Source organism: Pseudoliparis swirei, chromosome 22 (assembly GCF_029220125.1).
Source record: "Pseudoliparis swirei isolate HS2019 ecotype Mariana Trench chromosome 22, NWPU_hadal_v1, whole genome shotgun sequence".
NCBI lineage: Eukaryota > Metazoa > Chordata > Actinopteri > Perciformes > Liparidae > Pseudoliparis > Pseudoliparis swirei.
This window is the reverse complement of record NC_079409.1, coordinates 21,840,111-21,858,956: the sequence shown is the minus strand read 5'-3', so window position 1 is coordinate 21,858,956 and position 18,846 is coordinate 21,840,111. Positions and strand designations below refer to the sequence as shown.

Below are 18,846 nucleotides of genomic sequence, written 5' to 3'. Positions count from 1 at the left end.
AAAGGAGGCTCCACACTCAGCCGCCTGGAAGGAATTAGAGACTCTGCTGTGTAACCTGGAGGAGACTATAGAAGTTATACCTTCATGCCCACGAGGACAGAACCAATACTCATTATCTTGAAACTTAAAGTATTAGTGGAAGCCTTTTAAAAATATATATATATATATATATGTAGGCTATATATATATATTCAGAGAAAGAAGTGTTCGTTTTTGTAACTTGAAAAACTTTTTAAATATGAATGAAACAGATATTTATCTATTTATTTGAACTTTTTTTACAAGAGTGATGCCAAAGTTGACTGCCATCATGTGTGTCCAGCCCAGAGGCGCGCGGCGTGTAGCTGATGACCGCAGACAGACTGCTAGAAACGAGTGAGCACGCGCGGGCTTGGATTTTTTTTCTTTAATTTATTTTTGTTGAGCATCCCGTTTTAGAAAATTTAGCGGAACGTTTTTCTTCTTCTTCTTCCTATCCACGAGGATCAGTGTGAGCGGATTCATGAGACTCATCACTTCACAAGTGTCCTCTGAAACTCCGTCCAGACTTTTTGTCCCTGTGAAGCGGCACCAGAGCTGACCGGAGCCGGCCGCTTCCTTCCTCAAGGAAACAAGGAGAGGAACGACAGCTGCTTCAAGGTAGGCGGCCAGAGACCACTTGGTGAGCCCGCAGCTCAATGACAGACAGGCAGCGGGGGGGGGGGGGGGGGGCGTGCGCAGAAGCCCGGGACCATCAGATCTCTCCTTTTGGACATGCAGGTGACGCTCTTATAGGAGATGTCTTTCATCACTTTACATATTATGAATGGTGTTCATCTTTTTTTTTTTTTTCTTTTTTTCCTTCTGTATCTCAATATGGGGGAGATGCTTTAAGTTGGGTGGGGGGGGGGGGGGTGCATGCCAGCTGTCACTCCAGTATTTTGAGTGCCTTAACGGTCGTGCGTAAAAACGCGCATGATCTCAGTTTTAGGTGGAACATCCCTGTTTCCTCCCTCCACAGATGTTAGCTACTATGTTAAAATAATATGACATTCACACTAAGGAAAAAATAAAACCGTCTGCCTGCCCAAACTGGCACGGGACATCTGGGTCCTCTTCTGTCAGCAGTGCCAGCTGCACCGCGCAAAGCGCGCGCGCTCAGATTGTAGTTTTAAAGTCATTCAAACATCTGAACCGGTTCACTTCAAGCAACCACCGTGAAACGAGTTGATGACGTATATGGTCGCTATCTGGCCGTCACTCTGGGAGGTCTGCGAGCCAATCGGGAGGCTGCATTTGGACACGCTCAGCGCGCCTCCCGGTGGGAGCGCGTCACGTGATTGACAGTTGTGAAATAACGTCATTTGCACACCCAGTGAACCCAGAGTGGCCTCTTCGCGTTTTTGGACAATCATTTTGTTTTTTTAAAAAGCATGCACTGCGAGCGGGCGTGGTGCAGACAGACATGTGCTTCTCTGAAACGTTCATCCAGACCTTCAGACTGACGTGAGTGATGCAACGTGACGTGACACTGCTTCGTGGTCACAGGGACCCTCGGACCCTCTCTCCCTCCCTCCTCCCATCCCTCCCCCCCCCCCCCCCCCCCCACGCTGACCTCTCAGTGTGCAGCTCCTGTGAAACCCAGAGCAGGGATGGCCATCTGTGAGCCTGAGCACAGCTGACATTCATCTAGTTTCCTCCTCTCGGCCTGATGGCTCGTCTTCCCGTGACGCCTTCTTGTTCTCGAGTTGTGACCCCCGCCTGTACGGGGCGGCGAGGCGTCCGGTCCGCTTGTCCGTGTTGATGCATCAACCCGAGGAGTCCACCCGCCCCTCGACATATAGACGACTTAAAGTCGCTTTAACCCGCCTCGTCTTCCTCACGTCTCGTCTGCGGCGCTTATAAATCTGCCCTCGCAGCGTTCCTGTACATCTCTGGAGACACTTTCCCAGCATAGCTGCCAGACTCATCGGCATGCTATAAGTTATGTGTATCATCAGTGTGTGTGGACTCTCTGCCAATGCACACACACACACACACACACACACACACACACACGTATCCAGACCCCGGTCTCGGCCCTCCAGGGAGAAGAACGTCCATCTCTGCTGCCTGCCGGTGGAACATTGAGCACTTCAACAGAGGTTCAATCCTCCCGCGCGGCGGTGCGTGTCGTCCGCGAAGATGCCGCTGAGCGACGGAAAGCAAACGGCTCCTCCTCCTCCTCCTCCTCTTCAGAAAGGTGACTCAGTTCACCGTGGACTCGTCATTGCAACAGGATGTCCCTCCAGCCGGCGCAGCGAGCGGTTTACTCCATGACAGAGGAGGCCTGGCCTCCATGGGCTCACAACAGGTCCCACGCGCCGTGTGACCGCTCACAGCGCGGGGTCCTCCGGCGCGTCGGGCCTCGCGGCCGCCGGGGTGTGGCTCCTGAAGTTGGGTTGAGGGTGAGCATCCCCCTCCCCCGACACAACCGGCACCACCTCCTCGAGGCTGCATTGATGCCTCGGTCTGAGGGGAGCCGGGAGGCGGCTCACGTTCAGTTCCTGTGTTATTGATGATGTCACTTAAAGGAGATTTTTCCGGCGTCTCCGACCTGAGGTCTCCGTCACATCCCCCTCTCTTCTCTCTCGTGTTATCGCCGTCATAACGATGATAACAACGAAGCGCCAGAGTAGAACTTCCTGCCTTGTAAGGAGCACAGGCGGTTATTTTAGAGCACGGCTGATAGCGGTCCGTGGACAGAAGAGGACGTGTTGGATGCACGCGTGACAGAGCAAGGCATGATGGGTAAACACAGACGTTTCATTGGGTGTCCGAAGCGGGAGGAAGAAGCTTTTTATTTCATTCAGTAAAGAGGCGAACAGAAAACAAGCGAAACACTTTGACTGCTGACTGTAAACATGGAGCATGAAGGAAAGAGAGTTCTGTCGTGAGTCTGGACCTCGGACTTGATTCAAGCCCCTCCCCCAGGCCTGCAGTCTCCTCCCCCATCCCTTCTTTTGGTGTCTGCCATCCCTCTATCACTAACTCGCTTCCTCTTTTTCTTTTTTCATTCACCGAATACTGAAATATATGAGTTCAAGGGAGGAGAATGAGTCAAAAATAGCAACCAGCGTTGACATTTTTTTAACTTGTTTTCATTTAAAAAATGGTTCTTTAAGGCAATTTTTTTTATTTCCCCCTTCACTCGATGAGACTCCGTACCTGTTGCCAGTCGTGGCTCCGCCCACCTGAGTCCAATGATGCAAGGTGTGGTGTTTCTAGAGTTGTGGTTATAATGACAATGATAACAAAAATAGCACACGGTGGCCACTAGGGGTGTTTATGAGCGGGAGGAGGAAGAGGAGGCGAAAGGGGCGGAGCCACACCTTCAGTTTAATTCATACTGGAGTCCCAAACAGCGCCATTATAAGATAAGAGTCAAATTAACATACAGCAACATGACAGATGTTGATTTTACATCCATATATATATATGTATATATATATATATGTATATATATATATTTTGCCTTTTAATACAGCATTTATATTATTATTATTAGGGACTCATCTCACAAGCATTTGGTTATATTTACCATGAGCCATCAGAAGTTCAGAATCGGCCTTGAGGGTGTTGTGTGTGTGTGTGTGTGTGTGTGTGTCCCTCCCCCCCACAGTCAGTATACATGTTTTCCCATCGACACACACACACACATACACACACATACACCACACCACACACACACACATATTGATTTCTTCAGCATGTCTGCCTTTCAAACGCCGTCTCGATGACAGCGCCGGCCATTCTTCCTTCAACGGATCGACCTTAGAACACGTTTATAAATATCATAAACATATTGCATTAATGCTCCAGCCTGTTGATGGTAGCTCTGTGGGGCTAATGGCCTCAACGTGACGCTATGTGTTATATTAAAGACATCTCTCAGTCCTCGTCGTGCCTCTACAGCCACAGGTGTGATCCGGCTCCGGCTTCACAGCAACGTTAAAGTTTTATCTGAAGTCATCTGGCGGAGCTTCTCCCCACGACAGAGACGTGAGCGTTGTGTTATCCCAGCTCCGATGTATCCTGCTGCCTGTGCAGAGAATACAGTAACGACCCGAGAGTATCGGAGTTACTGCATAAAGAAACACACACACACACACTCACACACACACACACACACACACACATGTTCCTTCACAGGCTTTGGAAGTAGGACCCTGCTGACATCCCAATGCTCTCCTGTGAGTTTAGACAAATCATCTCTTCCTCTCTGCAGCACACACACACACACACACATGCACACACGCACACACTCGCCATGAAGCTCAAAACTCCAGCAACACTTTGTTTTATCTTGAGACATCTTTACTGTTGAGCTATAAAGTTCTCCTTCAGACTTTTCCCCTACTCCACTCACCCTGTAAGTTGGGCCAGACCCCCCCTCCCCTCCCCCTCTGCTTAAACACACACACACTGTATATATATATATATAAATATATATATATTTATATATATACTGTATATATATATAAATATATACATATATTAATATATATATTAATATACTGTTTAGATGTATGTATATATATTATATATACATATATATATATATATATTATATATTATATATATATATATATATATATATATATATATATATATATATATATATAAATATATATATATATGGCATCTGTCCTCTCCTACATAACATACTGTACATGATAACTGCAGCATATGGAAGTTTTCATGATGAGACTAAATCACTTGTTGCACTTAAATGGGTCACAGAGTTCCCCGCGTACACACGAGGAACAAGAATACGCTGAATCTGATGGATCAATGTCATGTTAGAGATTGAATAGAAGATAGATGGATTATTATAGTGACTATATATTGATCATACTTGTAGGTCAGAGTTTTCCCCCCGACTCTGCGTCCTCGTCGTCAGTAAACCACGCAGCTCACGGCCGGTTGTTCCTCTCTTCATGTGCAGACGTTAAATATTAATGCACACATATCTCGTGAGTTTCCTCTGGAGGGCTCAGAGCTCTGCAGGTATTCAGAGACTTTACCCCACTAAAGGTTGTTCTAGCATGAAGGCTGCTGCCTCCAGAGCCTCTGTGTTGTTTCACTGGGGACACAGACAGTAAAGTTATGTCACCAGCAGACAGAGCGAGACCAACAGCTTTACATCCCGAAAAGAGCTTAATAAGAGCGAGACCACTCATCCAGCCATCCACTCATCCATCCATCCATCCACTCATCTAGCCATCCATCCACTCATCCATCCATCCATCCACTCATCCAGCCATCCATCCACTCATCCATCCATCCATCCACTCATCCATCCATCCATCCACTCATCCATCCTTCCATCCATCCACTCATACATCCATCATCTCATCCATCCACTCATCCATCATCTCATCCATCCATCCACTCATCCATCCATCCACTCATCCATCCATTCATCCTTCCATCCATCCATCCATCCATCTACTCATCCATCCATCCATTCATCCTTCCATCCATCCACTCATCCATCCATTCATCCTTCCATCATCCACTCATCCATGCATCCATCTACTCATCCATCCATCCATCCACTCATCCATCCATTCATCCTTCCATCCATCCAGCCATCCACTCATCCAGCCATCCACTCATCCATCCATCCACTCATCCAGCCATCCATCCACTCATCCATCCATCCACTCATCCAGCCATCCATCCATCCACTCATCCAGCCATCCATCCATCCACTCATCCAGCCATCCATCCATCCACTCATCCATCCATCCATCCACTCATCCATCCATCCACTCATCCATCCTTCCATCCACTCATCCATCCTTCCATCCATCCACTCATCCATCCATCCATCATCTCATCCATCCATCCACTCATCCATCCATTCATCCTTCCATCCATCCACTCATCCATGCATCCATCCACTCATCCACCCATCCATCATCTCATCCATCCACTCATCCATCATCTCATCCTTCCATCCATCCACTCATCCATCCATTCATCCTTCCATCCATCCACTCATCCATCCATCCATCTACTCATCCATCCATCCACTCATCCATCAATTCATCCATCCATCCATCCACTCATCCATCCATCCATCATCTCTCTGCTGACCCGTCTACTCTCCATCCATGCGAGACTTGATATTTTAGTAAAATTATCTCGGAGACAGAACCAGAGGGACCGATACTCAAGAGGCCGTTAACGACGTTAGAGGTGACTCTGCAGAGCCCAAGGTCACCGCGGGGTCGGACACACACACACCCACACACACACACACACACATATCGATGGGTCCTATATCGCTTTCGTGGGCCGAGACACGAAAACAAACAGAAAGCTGCGGTGATGTCATCACATGCAGCTGTTGACACCTTTGCGCACATGAGCGTCGCTCCTCGTCACGCTCCTCGTGCGCGCTCCTCGTGCGCGCTCCTCGTGCGCGCTCCTCGTGCGCGCTCCTCGTGCGGGCTCCTCGTGCGCGCTCTTCGTGCGCGCTCCTCGCCACGCTCCTCGTCACGCTCCTCGTCACGCTCCTCGTCACGCTCCTCCTCCTCGCTCCTCCTCCTCGGGGACCACATGTGTCGGCGATACTGTCACCGATACGCCTCCGATTAGAGCCTCAGGTCTCGGGGGCAGGGGCCACGTTTGGACAACCACCAAGGCTGTTTTGTTTTACGTCTGCGGTTAATCCTCCTGCAGTCTGAGTTGATTGCGGGTCGCGACCTTTGCATTGGATCACAAGCCCCGGAGAATGTACGAGATGCTCTGAAGAGCCGTCTGGAAAACTCCTGTTAGCGTGAGGAAAGAGCTTTACGTCCCTGGAAAGAGCTTTAGATCCCATGAAAGAGCTTTACAAAGAGCTTAATACCCCTGGAAAGAGCTTTAGATCCCATGAAAGAGCTTTACAAAGAGCTTAATATCCCTGGAAAGAGCTTTACAAAGAGCTTAATATCCATGGAAAGAGCTTTACAAAGAGCTTAATATCCATGAAATGAGCTTTAGATTCCTGGCAAGAGGTGACCTCAGATGTAAAGTGTCTGTGATGCCCTGGTGGTGGAGCCATGAACATGTTTCCACTGGTGATGATCACAATAAAACATGTTTACAATATAATATAATATAATATATATATAATCCAAACACCCACGAACCATTAGATACGTGTATTTGGCACATTTAGGTGGAAACATGTCGTGAGTCTTGAGTTTATTCTGCACTGAGTAATATATCGTTGTTAAACATTATACACATATACAGTACGCGCAAAAAACTAAAGGAGGTCGAAGGTGGAACCAGTCTTAACGCAATAAAAAATGTATATTTACACACACACACACACACACAATCTCTCACTCGCCTCTCTCTCTCTCTTCCCGAGTGTAATAAGCTTTTATAGGTGCATTTGTGTGTGTGTGTGTGTGTGTCAGGGGTCTTATAAACGTAAGGGCCCTTGCCCCGTGCCAGAGGAGGCCTTCTCCCCGGCCGTGGCCTCCTCGTCCACCGGTCACGACGGCGGAGCCGAGGGGCGTGTCTGCCTCTCTCGGCCTCTCGCTTTCTTTTCCTCTTGCAGTCTTTCTCGCGATCTTCTTTTTCTTCTTCTCTCTCTCTCTCTCTCTGCCTTCCAACAATAGTTCCTGCTCTCCACTCTCTCTCTCCGGCTCCCTCCCTCCCATCTGTCTTCTGTGTTGAGGTACGTTGTGGAGGAACTTCAGCCAAATCCCCAACATGCTGCGTGACGACTTCATTGCTCGTCGTCGTGGCGACGCTCTGCTGGTCTTACGAACTTACGCGTCTCGACGTACGATGACGAAATACACGATTGTGCACATTATTCGTACGCCGAAAGCGTCAAAGTGACGTCCCCCGACTCCGTGACCGAGGAGGAGCACTTCAACCCGAGGGTCAAACTCCGGTCGATACGCCGAACATAAACTCACGTCCTAATAAAAGCGACATCGCGGCACACTCTCCTTCTCTTCTTCCACGTCTCTGTCGCTCCCCGGCCGGAGAGAGGACGTCCTCGTTGTGCTCGGGGAGTCGCTCGCGGAGGGGAAGTCAGCACACGTGCAAACATTGAGCAGAAAAAAAGAAAGGAAAAGAAAAGAAAAATCTCCTTCTTCCCACGGAGATACAAACAGATGACGTCACAGGGTGGTCCGCTCCGCGCTGAGTGGGTCTCCGCCGCTCTGCCAAACAGATGGCGGCGCCTCGCCGTTCGAGTTTAGACACGAGAATCGGGAGATGTTCACGCCGAATAATCGTTCACGGTCAAGAGAGCGCAGTTCCAGAAGTAAAAAAATAATAATCATGGTTTCTCTCCGGGGCATTTAGAGAGCACTCAGACGTTAGGCTGCCGGCTCGATGCTTAATGAGCTCGAGAGAGCTTGTAACGCGCGCCCACCCACACCAACACCAGCGGAGCGCTGGAACAATCGGCTAGTCACTAGCGTCTGACATTCAGACGGAGAGGTGGAGGGAAGGAGAGGGGGATGGAGGGAGTAGAACGAAGGGGGAGAAACTCGACCGACCCACAGTGTCGAGCTTGGGAACACACGACCAGGAAACAGGCTTTTAATCTTGTAAATCAAGGGGTGTCAAACTGATTGTCACCGTGGGCCACATCAGCATCATGGCCGCCCTCTTAAAGGGCCGGAAACACTTTATAAACTCCTTAAACTTATTGTGAAATAACTCTCTTTGCATTTGATTATTGTTTGTTGGAGTGTGGAGATTCTGGGGAGGGGTGGAAGGGAGGGGAGGGGGATGGAGGGAGTAGAAAGAGGGGGGAGAAACTCTACTGCCTCCTCGACCTGTGCTAGTTATAATCAAACAGCTCCTCTATGTGTAGCTGGAGTCGTTGGAAAGCTTCATACGTTCCACTGGAAGTCAACATTAATGTTTATTTTCCTTCTCCAAATCTCAGATTTTGATGTCGCTTTCTTGTTAAAAGGAATAAAAACTGTTGCCATGCGTGTTTCTAACCCTCGTCTTCTCATTCTTCCCCCAGATGAAGTGCCAGAGAGTCCTCACCTGCCTGCGGGTATTCGGCACCACCATGTTCGGCGTGTCCCTCCTGGTGGGCATCTCCACGGCCTACATCATGGGCTACCAGTTCTTCACCACGGCTCGCAATCACCTCTCCTTCGGCCTCTACGGCGCCATCTTGGTGATCCACCTCGTGATCCAGAGCCTCTTTGCGCTGCTGGAACACCGGAACATGAAGCGGTCGTTGGAGACGCCGATCAAGCTGAACAAGTCCTTGGCGCTGTGCATCGCGGCGTATCAAGAGGACCCCAACTACCTGAAGAAGTGCCTGGTGTCGGTGAAGAGGCTGACGTACCCGGGCATCAAGGTGATCATGGTGATCGACGGGAACTCGGAGGACGACTTGTACATGATGGATATCTTCAAAGAGATCATGGGGCGGGACAAGTCGGCCACGTACGTGTGGCGGAGCAACTGTCACAGCCGAGGGCCCGAGGAGACGGACGAGACGTTCGCCGAGAGCCTCCAGCAGGTCACCAAGACGGTCCTCAACAACAAGTGTGTGTGCATCATGCAGAAGTGGGGCGGCAAGAGAGAGGTCATGTACACGGCCTTCAAAGCCCTGGGGCGGAGCATCGACTACGTGCAGGTAAGTCACCCAAATACAGACGGGCGTCGGCAGATGAGAAGAACATCGGTGAAAGGGGAATTCAATTAAATTCAGTTTATTTGTAGAGCCCATTCTCACAAATTAGAAATTCCCCTCAGAGTGCTTTATAATCTGTACACATAGACATCCCTGACCTTTGACCTTTGACCTCACATCGGATCAGGAACAACTCCCAGATAACCCTTCAGGGGGAAAAAGAGAAGAACCCTTGAGGAGAGAACAGAGGAGGACCCCTCTCCAGGATGGACAGGTGTAATAGATGCAGTGGCGTGCCGTGGGCCTGGGGCCTGGGCCTTCAGTGAGGTCCTACACAGTCCCACCCGTATTAATCCACCTCTTATTACTATCATTATGACGTCATGGCTCTAGACACGATACAGTTAGACAGAGATGCAGTATAACCAGGCGTTACGTCACCTTGAAATTGACATTTTTATTCAGAGAATTGCAGGGGAAGAGTACAGTCCAGTTCAACTAATAGGCAAGAACATAGTGGAGTGCAACAGAGTTATATTAATATTCTTCTTCTATCCATTTCTGGTCCACAAACTTTAAACTTTAAGTCCAACTTTTTTTTACAGTGTGTTCACTAAACAGCGCATTGCAAAGCAGTTTCACCGTGATGATGAAGATGAAAGTTCCTGTTTACCCAAACACATGACACAATGAATGAGTCTTTTCAATATTTCCTTATTTTTCTTCACCTGTTCATTGTGCAGCTCCGCTGCCCTGCGCGCTTGTTCGTTGATCTGTAGATCCGCTCGGGTGTCCCCAAAAGTTTTCAAAAGCACCATTGCTTGTAAGTGTCGAGCCGTACTTTGGTGTCTCGTTGATGCCTCGGTTAGACAACTCAAGTTTGCAAAGCCAGTGTGGCTCCAAACACCAAATCGATCACTTGCAAATAATAGGCATTCCCAGCAGTCCGGTGTGCAGAGCTTCTCGGAGCCTGTGAGCCGTTGGTAGCGCTCGTAGTTGGAACTTTGAACATGGCGAACGAACCTCTTCCCCGCCTGTGACGGGCTTTGTAGCGTCGGCGTCGGTCTTAAAGTTCGTCTTGAGAATGGCGTTATAATTATATCCTCGACCAAATCGATATATTCTCCTCCTTCCGCCATTGTGGGTTGAACAAACAGCTTAGTAGTACGCGAATTAATTCGTTTATCAAATTCAGTTTCCTAGTTCTGAGGTTCTGCATATACCTGCCCATAGGCCCCGCCTCTCAATATTGGTAATCCAATCAAAAGACGTGCACGCCCTCCGCCTGCTAGCTGCTCCTGTGCCGGTTCCGGGGCCTTCTAGAAGGCCTACAGGAGCCAACTCTAAAGCTGATTGGTTGACACAAAAATTTCATTTCCATTCACTTTAAGCTGCCAATGTTGATTCTGAAGGCCTAAGGGCAGATTTTAGCCCCCTAGCAACACACGATGGCTGAATATGATTGGATAAAAGATCTAACATAAAGACCAGCCCTCCAAATCTCAACCTGGGGCTGGAAGCAGTGCAACCAAGAGGAAAGCTATGAAATGAAGAGTATAACTCTTCCTCTGGGGAATAATTTAATACATATTTGTGGGTACATTTATTTTAAAAAAAAATTATATTCTGATGATGTTTAGGCCAGCAGAGAAGGCCTTGCTGGCCCTGACGGCCCACCACTGAATAGATGTCATGTGACCAGAAGGAATCATTACACACAAATTAAAACACAGGAACAACACAATGAATATGACAGAGTGGATGAAGAGTTGGTAGTCGGCATATTCCACGATGGAGACCTCCACCATCCATCAGGCAGATGGAGGTAGAGAGGAGGAGTGGGCGGAGTCTCAAAGGTGGGCGGAGTCTCAACAGGGCAATGGTATATTCAATTCAATTCAGTTTATTTGTATAGCCCAATTTCACAAATTACAAATTTGTCTCGGAGTGCTTTACAATCTGTACACATAGACATCCCTGCCCCAAAACCTCACATCGGACCAGGAAAAACTCCCAAATAACCCTTCAGGGGGAAAAAAAGGGAAGAAACCTGGAGGAGAGCAACAGAGGAGGATCCCTCTCCAGGATGGACAGATGCAATAGATGTAATGTGTACAGAAGGACAGATTTAGAGTTAAAATACATTCAATGAATATGACAGAGTGTATGAATAGTTCATAGTAGGCATATTCCACGATGGAGACCTCCACGATCCATCAGGCAGATGGCGGTGGGGAGGAGGAGTGGGCGGAGTCTCAACAGTGGGCGGAGTCTCAACAGGACAGTGGCGTAGTCAGGAGCAGGAATTCCACGACCCAGACCTCAATGATCCATCAGGCAGATAGGATCTATGTCGTCTCATAGGGTCCGATGACCCCATGAGACGTGAAGTCAAAAGGACTCCGGGGAGAAAGCAGAGTTAGTAACGTGTGATTGACAGATGAAAATTCATCCTTAAGGAGAGAAAAAAAAAAGAGGAGATAGGTACTCAGTGCATCCTAAAACGTCCCCCGGCAGCTATAAGCCTATAGCAGCATATCAAGGGGCTGGACCAGGGCAAACCTGATTCAGCCCTAACTATAAGCTCTGTCAAAGAGGAAGGTCTTAAGTCTACTCTTAAACGAGGTGACTGTGTCTGCCTCCCGGACTGAAATTGGAAGCTGGTTCCATAAAAGAGGAGCTTGATAACTAAAGGCTCTGGCTCCCATTCTACTTTTTAAGACTCTAGGAACTACAAGTAGTCCCGCATATAGTTGGTAGTTGGCATATTCCACGATCCAGACCTCGATGCTCCATCAGCAGATAGGATCTATGCCGTCTCATCGGGTCCGAGCAGAGTTAGTAACGTGTGATGGAGATGAACATTGGAATGGAATCGGGGGGTGAAAGGATCGTACGTATAGTTAAAATATTCAGTGTGGATATCTTTGTGGATGTGAGACCAGGACAGCTGCCATCGGTGTGAGCTGAAAGGAAAGAGAGAGAGACGGAGAAAGAGGTGGCTGGAGAGAGAGAGAGGGGGGATGGGGGGGGGGGGGTCTGCCAAACCAAACACGGGGTCCACAAAGAGTCTTTTGTGTCGCGTTTCACTCGTCGCCCGGTGGCTGCGTGCATGCATCGAGTCGTGAAGTGCAGCGCGAGAAAAAGGGGGCAACGGTAGCTCATGTCTAAGTGTAATAACAGATCTGTTACACAGAGCGGTGACATCATCAGGAGGAGACTCAGGGCCCAGAAACTGTCACGAGAAGAAAAGATAGGTTTTGGTAGGCGTCGATTGGCTTGACGAACAATCTCAAATAGTTTAAAGTTTAACTTAAATAAGGTTATGTGAGTTATTGACAGTTCAGTTATATCTTTAGGAAAAGGCCGTTCCCCAGGTGAGCGGTCTGATGACGTGAACGCGGTGCTGTGGCTTCAAACAGTCAGCGGGAGATAAGAGCGTGAACCACAGTGTCGAGCTTGGAAACACACGACCAGGAATCTTTTTTAATCTTGTAAATCAGGGGTGTCAAACTCATTCTCACCGTGGGCCACATCAGCATCATGGCCGCCCTCTTAAAGGGCCGGAAACACTTTATAAACTCCTCCAACATATTGTTAAAGAACTCTCTTTGCATTTGATTATTGTTTGTTGGAGTGTAGAAATATTGGACATAAGAAAATGTCTCTAACAATACAACGTTAATCCATTTCATTTGAAACCTTCAAAATAAAAGGACGGGAAATTTTTCTTAACCCTTGTGTTGCCTTCGGGTCATTTTGACCCGATTCAATATTTAACCCTCCTGTCGCCTTCGGGTCAATTTGACCCGATTCAATGTTTAATGTCGGTGTTCTTTCAGAAGTCAACAAACAAACATAAAGTACCTCACACTTAAACTTGGAAAACAATATTAATTCTAATAATTTTCTGGAGATTTTAATAGCTGGGGTCATATTGACCTCAAAGGTAAAATATGTTAGTAAATATAAAGGTAACAGGAGGGTTAAACATTGAATCGGGTCATATTGACCCGAAGGCGACAGGAGGGTGAAACATTGAATCGGGTCAAATTGACCCGAAGGCAACACAAGGGTTAAGAAAAGGTGATTATGGGTCTTTCAAGCCGTCAGGGGCCGCACAAAATGATGCGGCGGGCCGGATTTGGCCCGCGGGCCATGTGTTTGACACCTGTGCTGTAAATGAACAAATAAACAACAGAGCTGTGGTGGAGAAAGTGAATATGTTTCATTATAATCCATCAAGAGGAAACTATGTGACTTCCATAGTTTGGCCAAAAACCCCAAATATCACTTCGTCATAACGATCATTAATATTCAGCTGGCAGTGGTAAAAAAAAAATACACCTAGAGCAACGAGCTAAACTGAACACAGACGTCAAGACTTTCATAACATTCTAATAGTTTTAACGAGTTTGAATACAATAGAAAAGGGGACTTCGATGTTTAGAAACCTTTCGAACTGATGCTGAACAACAGCTGCAGCCGGACGCCGCCTGCCAGAAAACTCTAGTTTAACGGAATAATAAGTCTTTGCAGCGCTGCCAATAATCATGCCAGCACGGGGTCGCAGGCCTTCTTACTCATCGCCCGTCTCCGCCTGGATACACAGATGTGTGTTGCTCATGGGCTGGAGGTTGGTTTTCATCACCTGATTTCAGTTGGGATGAAAACCATTAGCGTTTAATAAGAAGGAGCGGAGAGAGGTAGAACAGCATCGGAAAGATAGACGTTAGTCTTTGTTGAAGGGTTTCCATCCGATGGTCATATTGATACTTCTACTTAAAGGGTGACTTTGGTATTTTTCTGCCTGGAATCTTGTTCCTCATGTTTTTGTGTTCAAGCGACACTAAGCGGGATAACGTTATTGACATTTTAAGCTTCAATGTGACTCAAGATCCAACAAAAAGGTCTCGCTTTTGCCACAGAAAGGCTCAGATTGTGTCTGACAACATTATGAAAGAGACCCGATTGAGAAAAAAAAATGTATTAACATTTCTATCAATGGACAATAACAGAGAATGTGTGTATTCAAATTAATACACAGTTTATCAAAATGCTTATTGGGGAAAAATATTCAAAATTCAGGCATTTGGAAGGAAAGAAAATGTTATGACGAAGTAATGATGATTAAACATAATAGTAATTAAAAACCCAATTTATTAATGGGTTCAAATGTAATTAATTCACAGAGCAATTCGTTAAATTACAGCTCTCAAGATGTCAAAAGGTGCTGAGGTCAGCACTTCACAGACCGCTCTCGCTCAAGGAGAAGTACGGTTGTGAAGTCTGATTCTCGAGCAGCAACAGGTCCTCCACAGCATTCTTCTTCTATGGTACCGCAGGAACCTCGCTAGATTTCACAATGAGACTTTTCCTTGGGCGAAACTCGACCCATAAAGCCAAACCCCTAACAATCAGAGCCATCGACTGCCTCTATTTATGAAGTTTATGTTAATATTCGCCTTTTTACATGGTAGAAACCGATGACCTTTGCCCTGAAAGCGCAGCTAACAGTCTATCTTGTGTGTTTTACTCAGGTGTGTGACTCCGACACGATGTTGGACCCGGCGTCGTCGGTGGAGATGGTGAAGGTCCTCGAGGAAGACCCCATGGTGGGAGGCGTTGGAGGAGACGTACAGGTGTGTTTAAAAAAAACGGCAATTTCTCATTCCGTGAAAGTGACACGTCATCGTTTTTTCACGTTAAAACCTCCAACTTGTCAATTCCTCCCTAGATCCTGAACAAATACGAGTCCTGGATCTCCTTCCTGAGCAGCGTGCGGTACTGGATGGCCTTCAACATCGAGCGGGCCTGCCAGTCCTACTTCGGTTGCGTGCAGTGCATCAGCGGGCCTTTGGGAATGTACCGGAACTCCCTCCTGCACGAGTTCATCGAGGACTGGTACAATCAGACTTTCATGGGATCCCACTGCAGCTTCGGCGACGACCGGCACCTCACCAACCGAGTCCTGAGCCTCGGGTACGCCACCAAATACACGGCGCGGTCCAAGTGCCTCACCGAGACGCCGATCACGTACCTGCGATGGCTCAACCAACAAACTCGATGGAGCAAGTCCTATTTCAGAGAGTGGCTCTACAACTCCATGTGGTTCCACAAGCACCACCTATGGATGACGTACGAGGCCGTGATCACCGGCTTCTTCCCGTTCTTCCTCATCGCCACGGCGATCCAACTCTTCTACCAAGGAAGGCTCTGGAATATCCTGTTGTTCCTCCTCATCGTGCAGGGGGTGGCGCTGATCAAGGCCTCGTTCGCCAGCTGCCTCCGAGGTAACATCGTCATGGTGTTCATGTCCTTCTACTCCGTGCTGTACATGTCGAGCCTGTTGCCGGCCAAGATGTTTGCGATAGCGACCATCAACAAGTCCGGATGGGGGACTTCGGGGAGGAAGACGGTGGTGACGAACTTCATCGGTCTGATTCCCATATCGGTTTGGTTCACGATCCTCTTCATTGGGATTATCTATACCGTAATCCTGCAGACTAAAAAGCCCTTTCCTGACTCAGAGAAGATTGTTCTGGTCATCGGGGCCGTCGTCTACGCCAGTTACTGGGTGGTGCTGTTGACGTTGTACATGGTGCTCATAAACAGGTGTGGGAAGAGGAAGAAGGAAACCCACTTCGACATGGTGCTGGATGTATGACTTACAGAACTCTCTGGTACGGTTGTTTTCAGCTACACCACGTCGGTATACAGATGTTTTGTCGGATGCAGAGCAGCTCTGGAGGCATAATTGGTTGAGTTCAACCAAAATGGGCAAAAAAAAAAAAAACTTGAATGGCAACATATAAATGACAGCGGCGGCTTTTTCTCTCTGTTCATTCATGACGATAGCGGTCATGACCTTGGAACAGCATGCTAGCTAATTAGCTAGTTTAAAAAAAACATGTTACGCTGAAATTCAGCAACTGTTAAAACTAGCTAAATTCGATCAGTCATGTTTGGCAAGATTACATTTATTGCAGTTGGCAGCAAGAGTGCTAGGCTTTGTAACCTGAGCTACCTCTTGCCCATGTCATCTTCACTGGGCTTCAGGCTAACATTTGCAACTTTTGTGTCTCCACCCTTTGGGGTTTAACTTGACCGGTAAGAATATGTTACCTCCAGAGCCTCATTATGTCTCCAAGAAATGTTTGCACATCCTAACTTAAAAAAGAAGAAGATCTCCACGTTGCCTCCGCCAAGGCACGTCCAAGAACACCGCCACGTGCAAGTCCACGTACGCTCATGACGGTCAGAAGGTGCTGAGAGAGGCGACTGCCATCACTACTAATGTCATTGTACTCTGTGTGGATCTCATGAATAGGTGCGGTAAGCCACTATAGCATTGAAAGCAAGTTATACAGCATCTATTTACAGATGCGACGACTTCTAAGGTATTATTTCTGAGGGCAAAGCAGGAGGAGGAGCTAAAGTACTAATTTGCAAGGAAAAATGTCTCTGCAATAAAATGCTGGTTCTGCACTCATGTCATGTGGGAAATACTTACTTACAGTCTTCAGGCATTATATATTTATCCATTCTATTTTCAAAAAAGAAAGGTTTTGTATGACTCAATTCAATCCATAATTCATATCATTGGTAGTGCGCAGGTATTTCATGCAGACTTGATGTTACGATTCTTAAAGGTAGCCTACAGGGTCCAATTTCAATTTCTGGACACCGATAAGTCATGTTGTTATTCCCATGTGACGTGAATGCAGTATTTTCCTCAAGTGTGAAGAAGAAATCTCAAACTGATCACTGATTGGTAGATATGATCTCCACCAGTTCAGGTGACAGGGTGAACATGTGACCAGAAGAGAGACGGTGTATCATTGCTGCTGTGACTGTTCTATTTTTACAGAAACAACGTCTTTTCTTTTTCTTTTAAAAATATATATATATTATATATATATATATTCTATATATATATAATTGTATATATATATGTGTGTATAACAAATAAATATGTATATATATACAGGACTGTCTCAGAAAATTAGAATATTGTGATAAAGTTCTTTATTTTCTGTAATGCAATTAAAAAAACAAAAATGTCATGCATTCTGGATTCATTACAAATCAACTGAAATATTGCAAGCCTTTTATTCTTTTAATATTGCTGATTATGGCTTACAGCTTAAGAAAACTCTAAAATCCTATCTCATAAAATTTTAATATTTCCTCAGACCAAGTAAAAAAAAAGATTTATAACAGCTGAGTGTTTGTCAAGGCTCAGGAAACCCTTGCAGGTGTTTCGAGTTAATTAGACAATTCAAGTGATTTGTTTAATACCCTACTAGTATACTTTTTCATGATATTCTAATATTTAGAGATAGGATATTTGAGTTTTCTTAAGCTGTAAGCCATAATCAGCAATATTAAAAGAATAAAAGGCTTGCAATATTTCAGTTGATTTGTAATGAATCCAGAATGCATGACATTTTTGTTTTTTGAATTGCATTACAGAAAATAAAGAACTTCATCACAATATTCTAATTTTCTGAGACAGTCCTGTATATATATATGAATGATGGGTGTATGTTCCTAAATGGTTTTAACACTATTTGTGTTCGTGTATTTCTTTCTACCAAGAATGAAAACCACCAAGGAGGCACAGTGGCCACGTTCCAATCCAAAGATTTATTGATTTTTGTTCCTTTACATGTGCCCTTGCTCTCTTCCTCTCCTCACGTACTGTACTGAAGACAGTGTGGCTCGACCCCTCCGCTTCTTTGTATTCGGTTGAATGAGCTGCCAAGGGAGTGGTGGCAACTGGGAGAGAAATGCATGAACCCACGCAATCGGAGAAAAGAACTACCCGGTGACTGGAATGTGAATACGGGCACTTGATGGAGGGAAACAGCCTTTTGGAATGAAGGTGCGGTGTTGGCTGTGGACCGTGACCAGACACGAGTTTAATTCTTATGCACTTTTATGTCCCTCCCATCATGCAGCACGATGCGTGACCTAATCCAGATGCAATACCTCAGTGGTTCTCTTTGTATTGCACCACGGCATTAGGATGCCGTCCAAAGACTGATGCATTCGGAAGGTCTCAAGTAATTTATGATCTTTTTTTTGTGGTATTAACGATAAAAGTGTCCTTTTTTTTAATAGACAGTTTCTTATTCGGTCAAAGCTGGATTTTTCTGCCTTGTCAGCCCTTTTGCTGTAGCCTTCCTCGTTACTTTGTA

General features: G+C 46.6%; 1 protein-coding gene across 1 annotated transcript; it reads left to right on the top strand.

The window, feature by feature from the left end:
• Nucleotides 1-38: 38 nt before the first annotated feature.
• Nucleotides 39-17,710, top strand: has2 (hyaluronan synthase 2). The gene is made up of 4 exons (XM_056444554.1): nucleotides 39-639; nucleotides 9,020-9,646; nucleotides 15,184-15,285; nucleotides 15,381-17,710. The coding sequence occupies exons 2-4, from the start codon at nucleotides 9,020-9,022 to the stop codon at nucleotides 16,308-16,310; spliced, it is 1,659 nt and encodes a 552-aa protein (XP_056300529.1). The 5' UTR covers nucleotides 39-639; the 3' UTR covers nucleotides 16,311-17,710.
• Nucleotides 17,711-18,846: the final 1,136 nt, after the last annotated feature.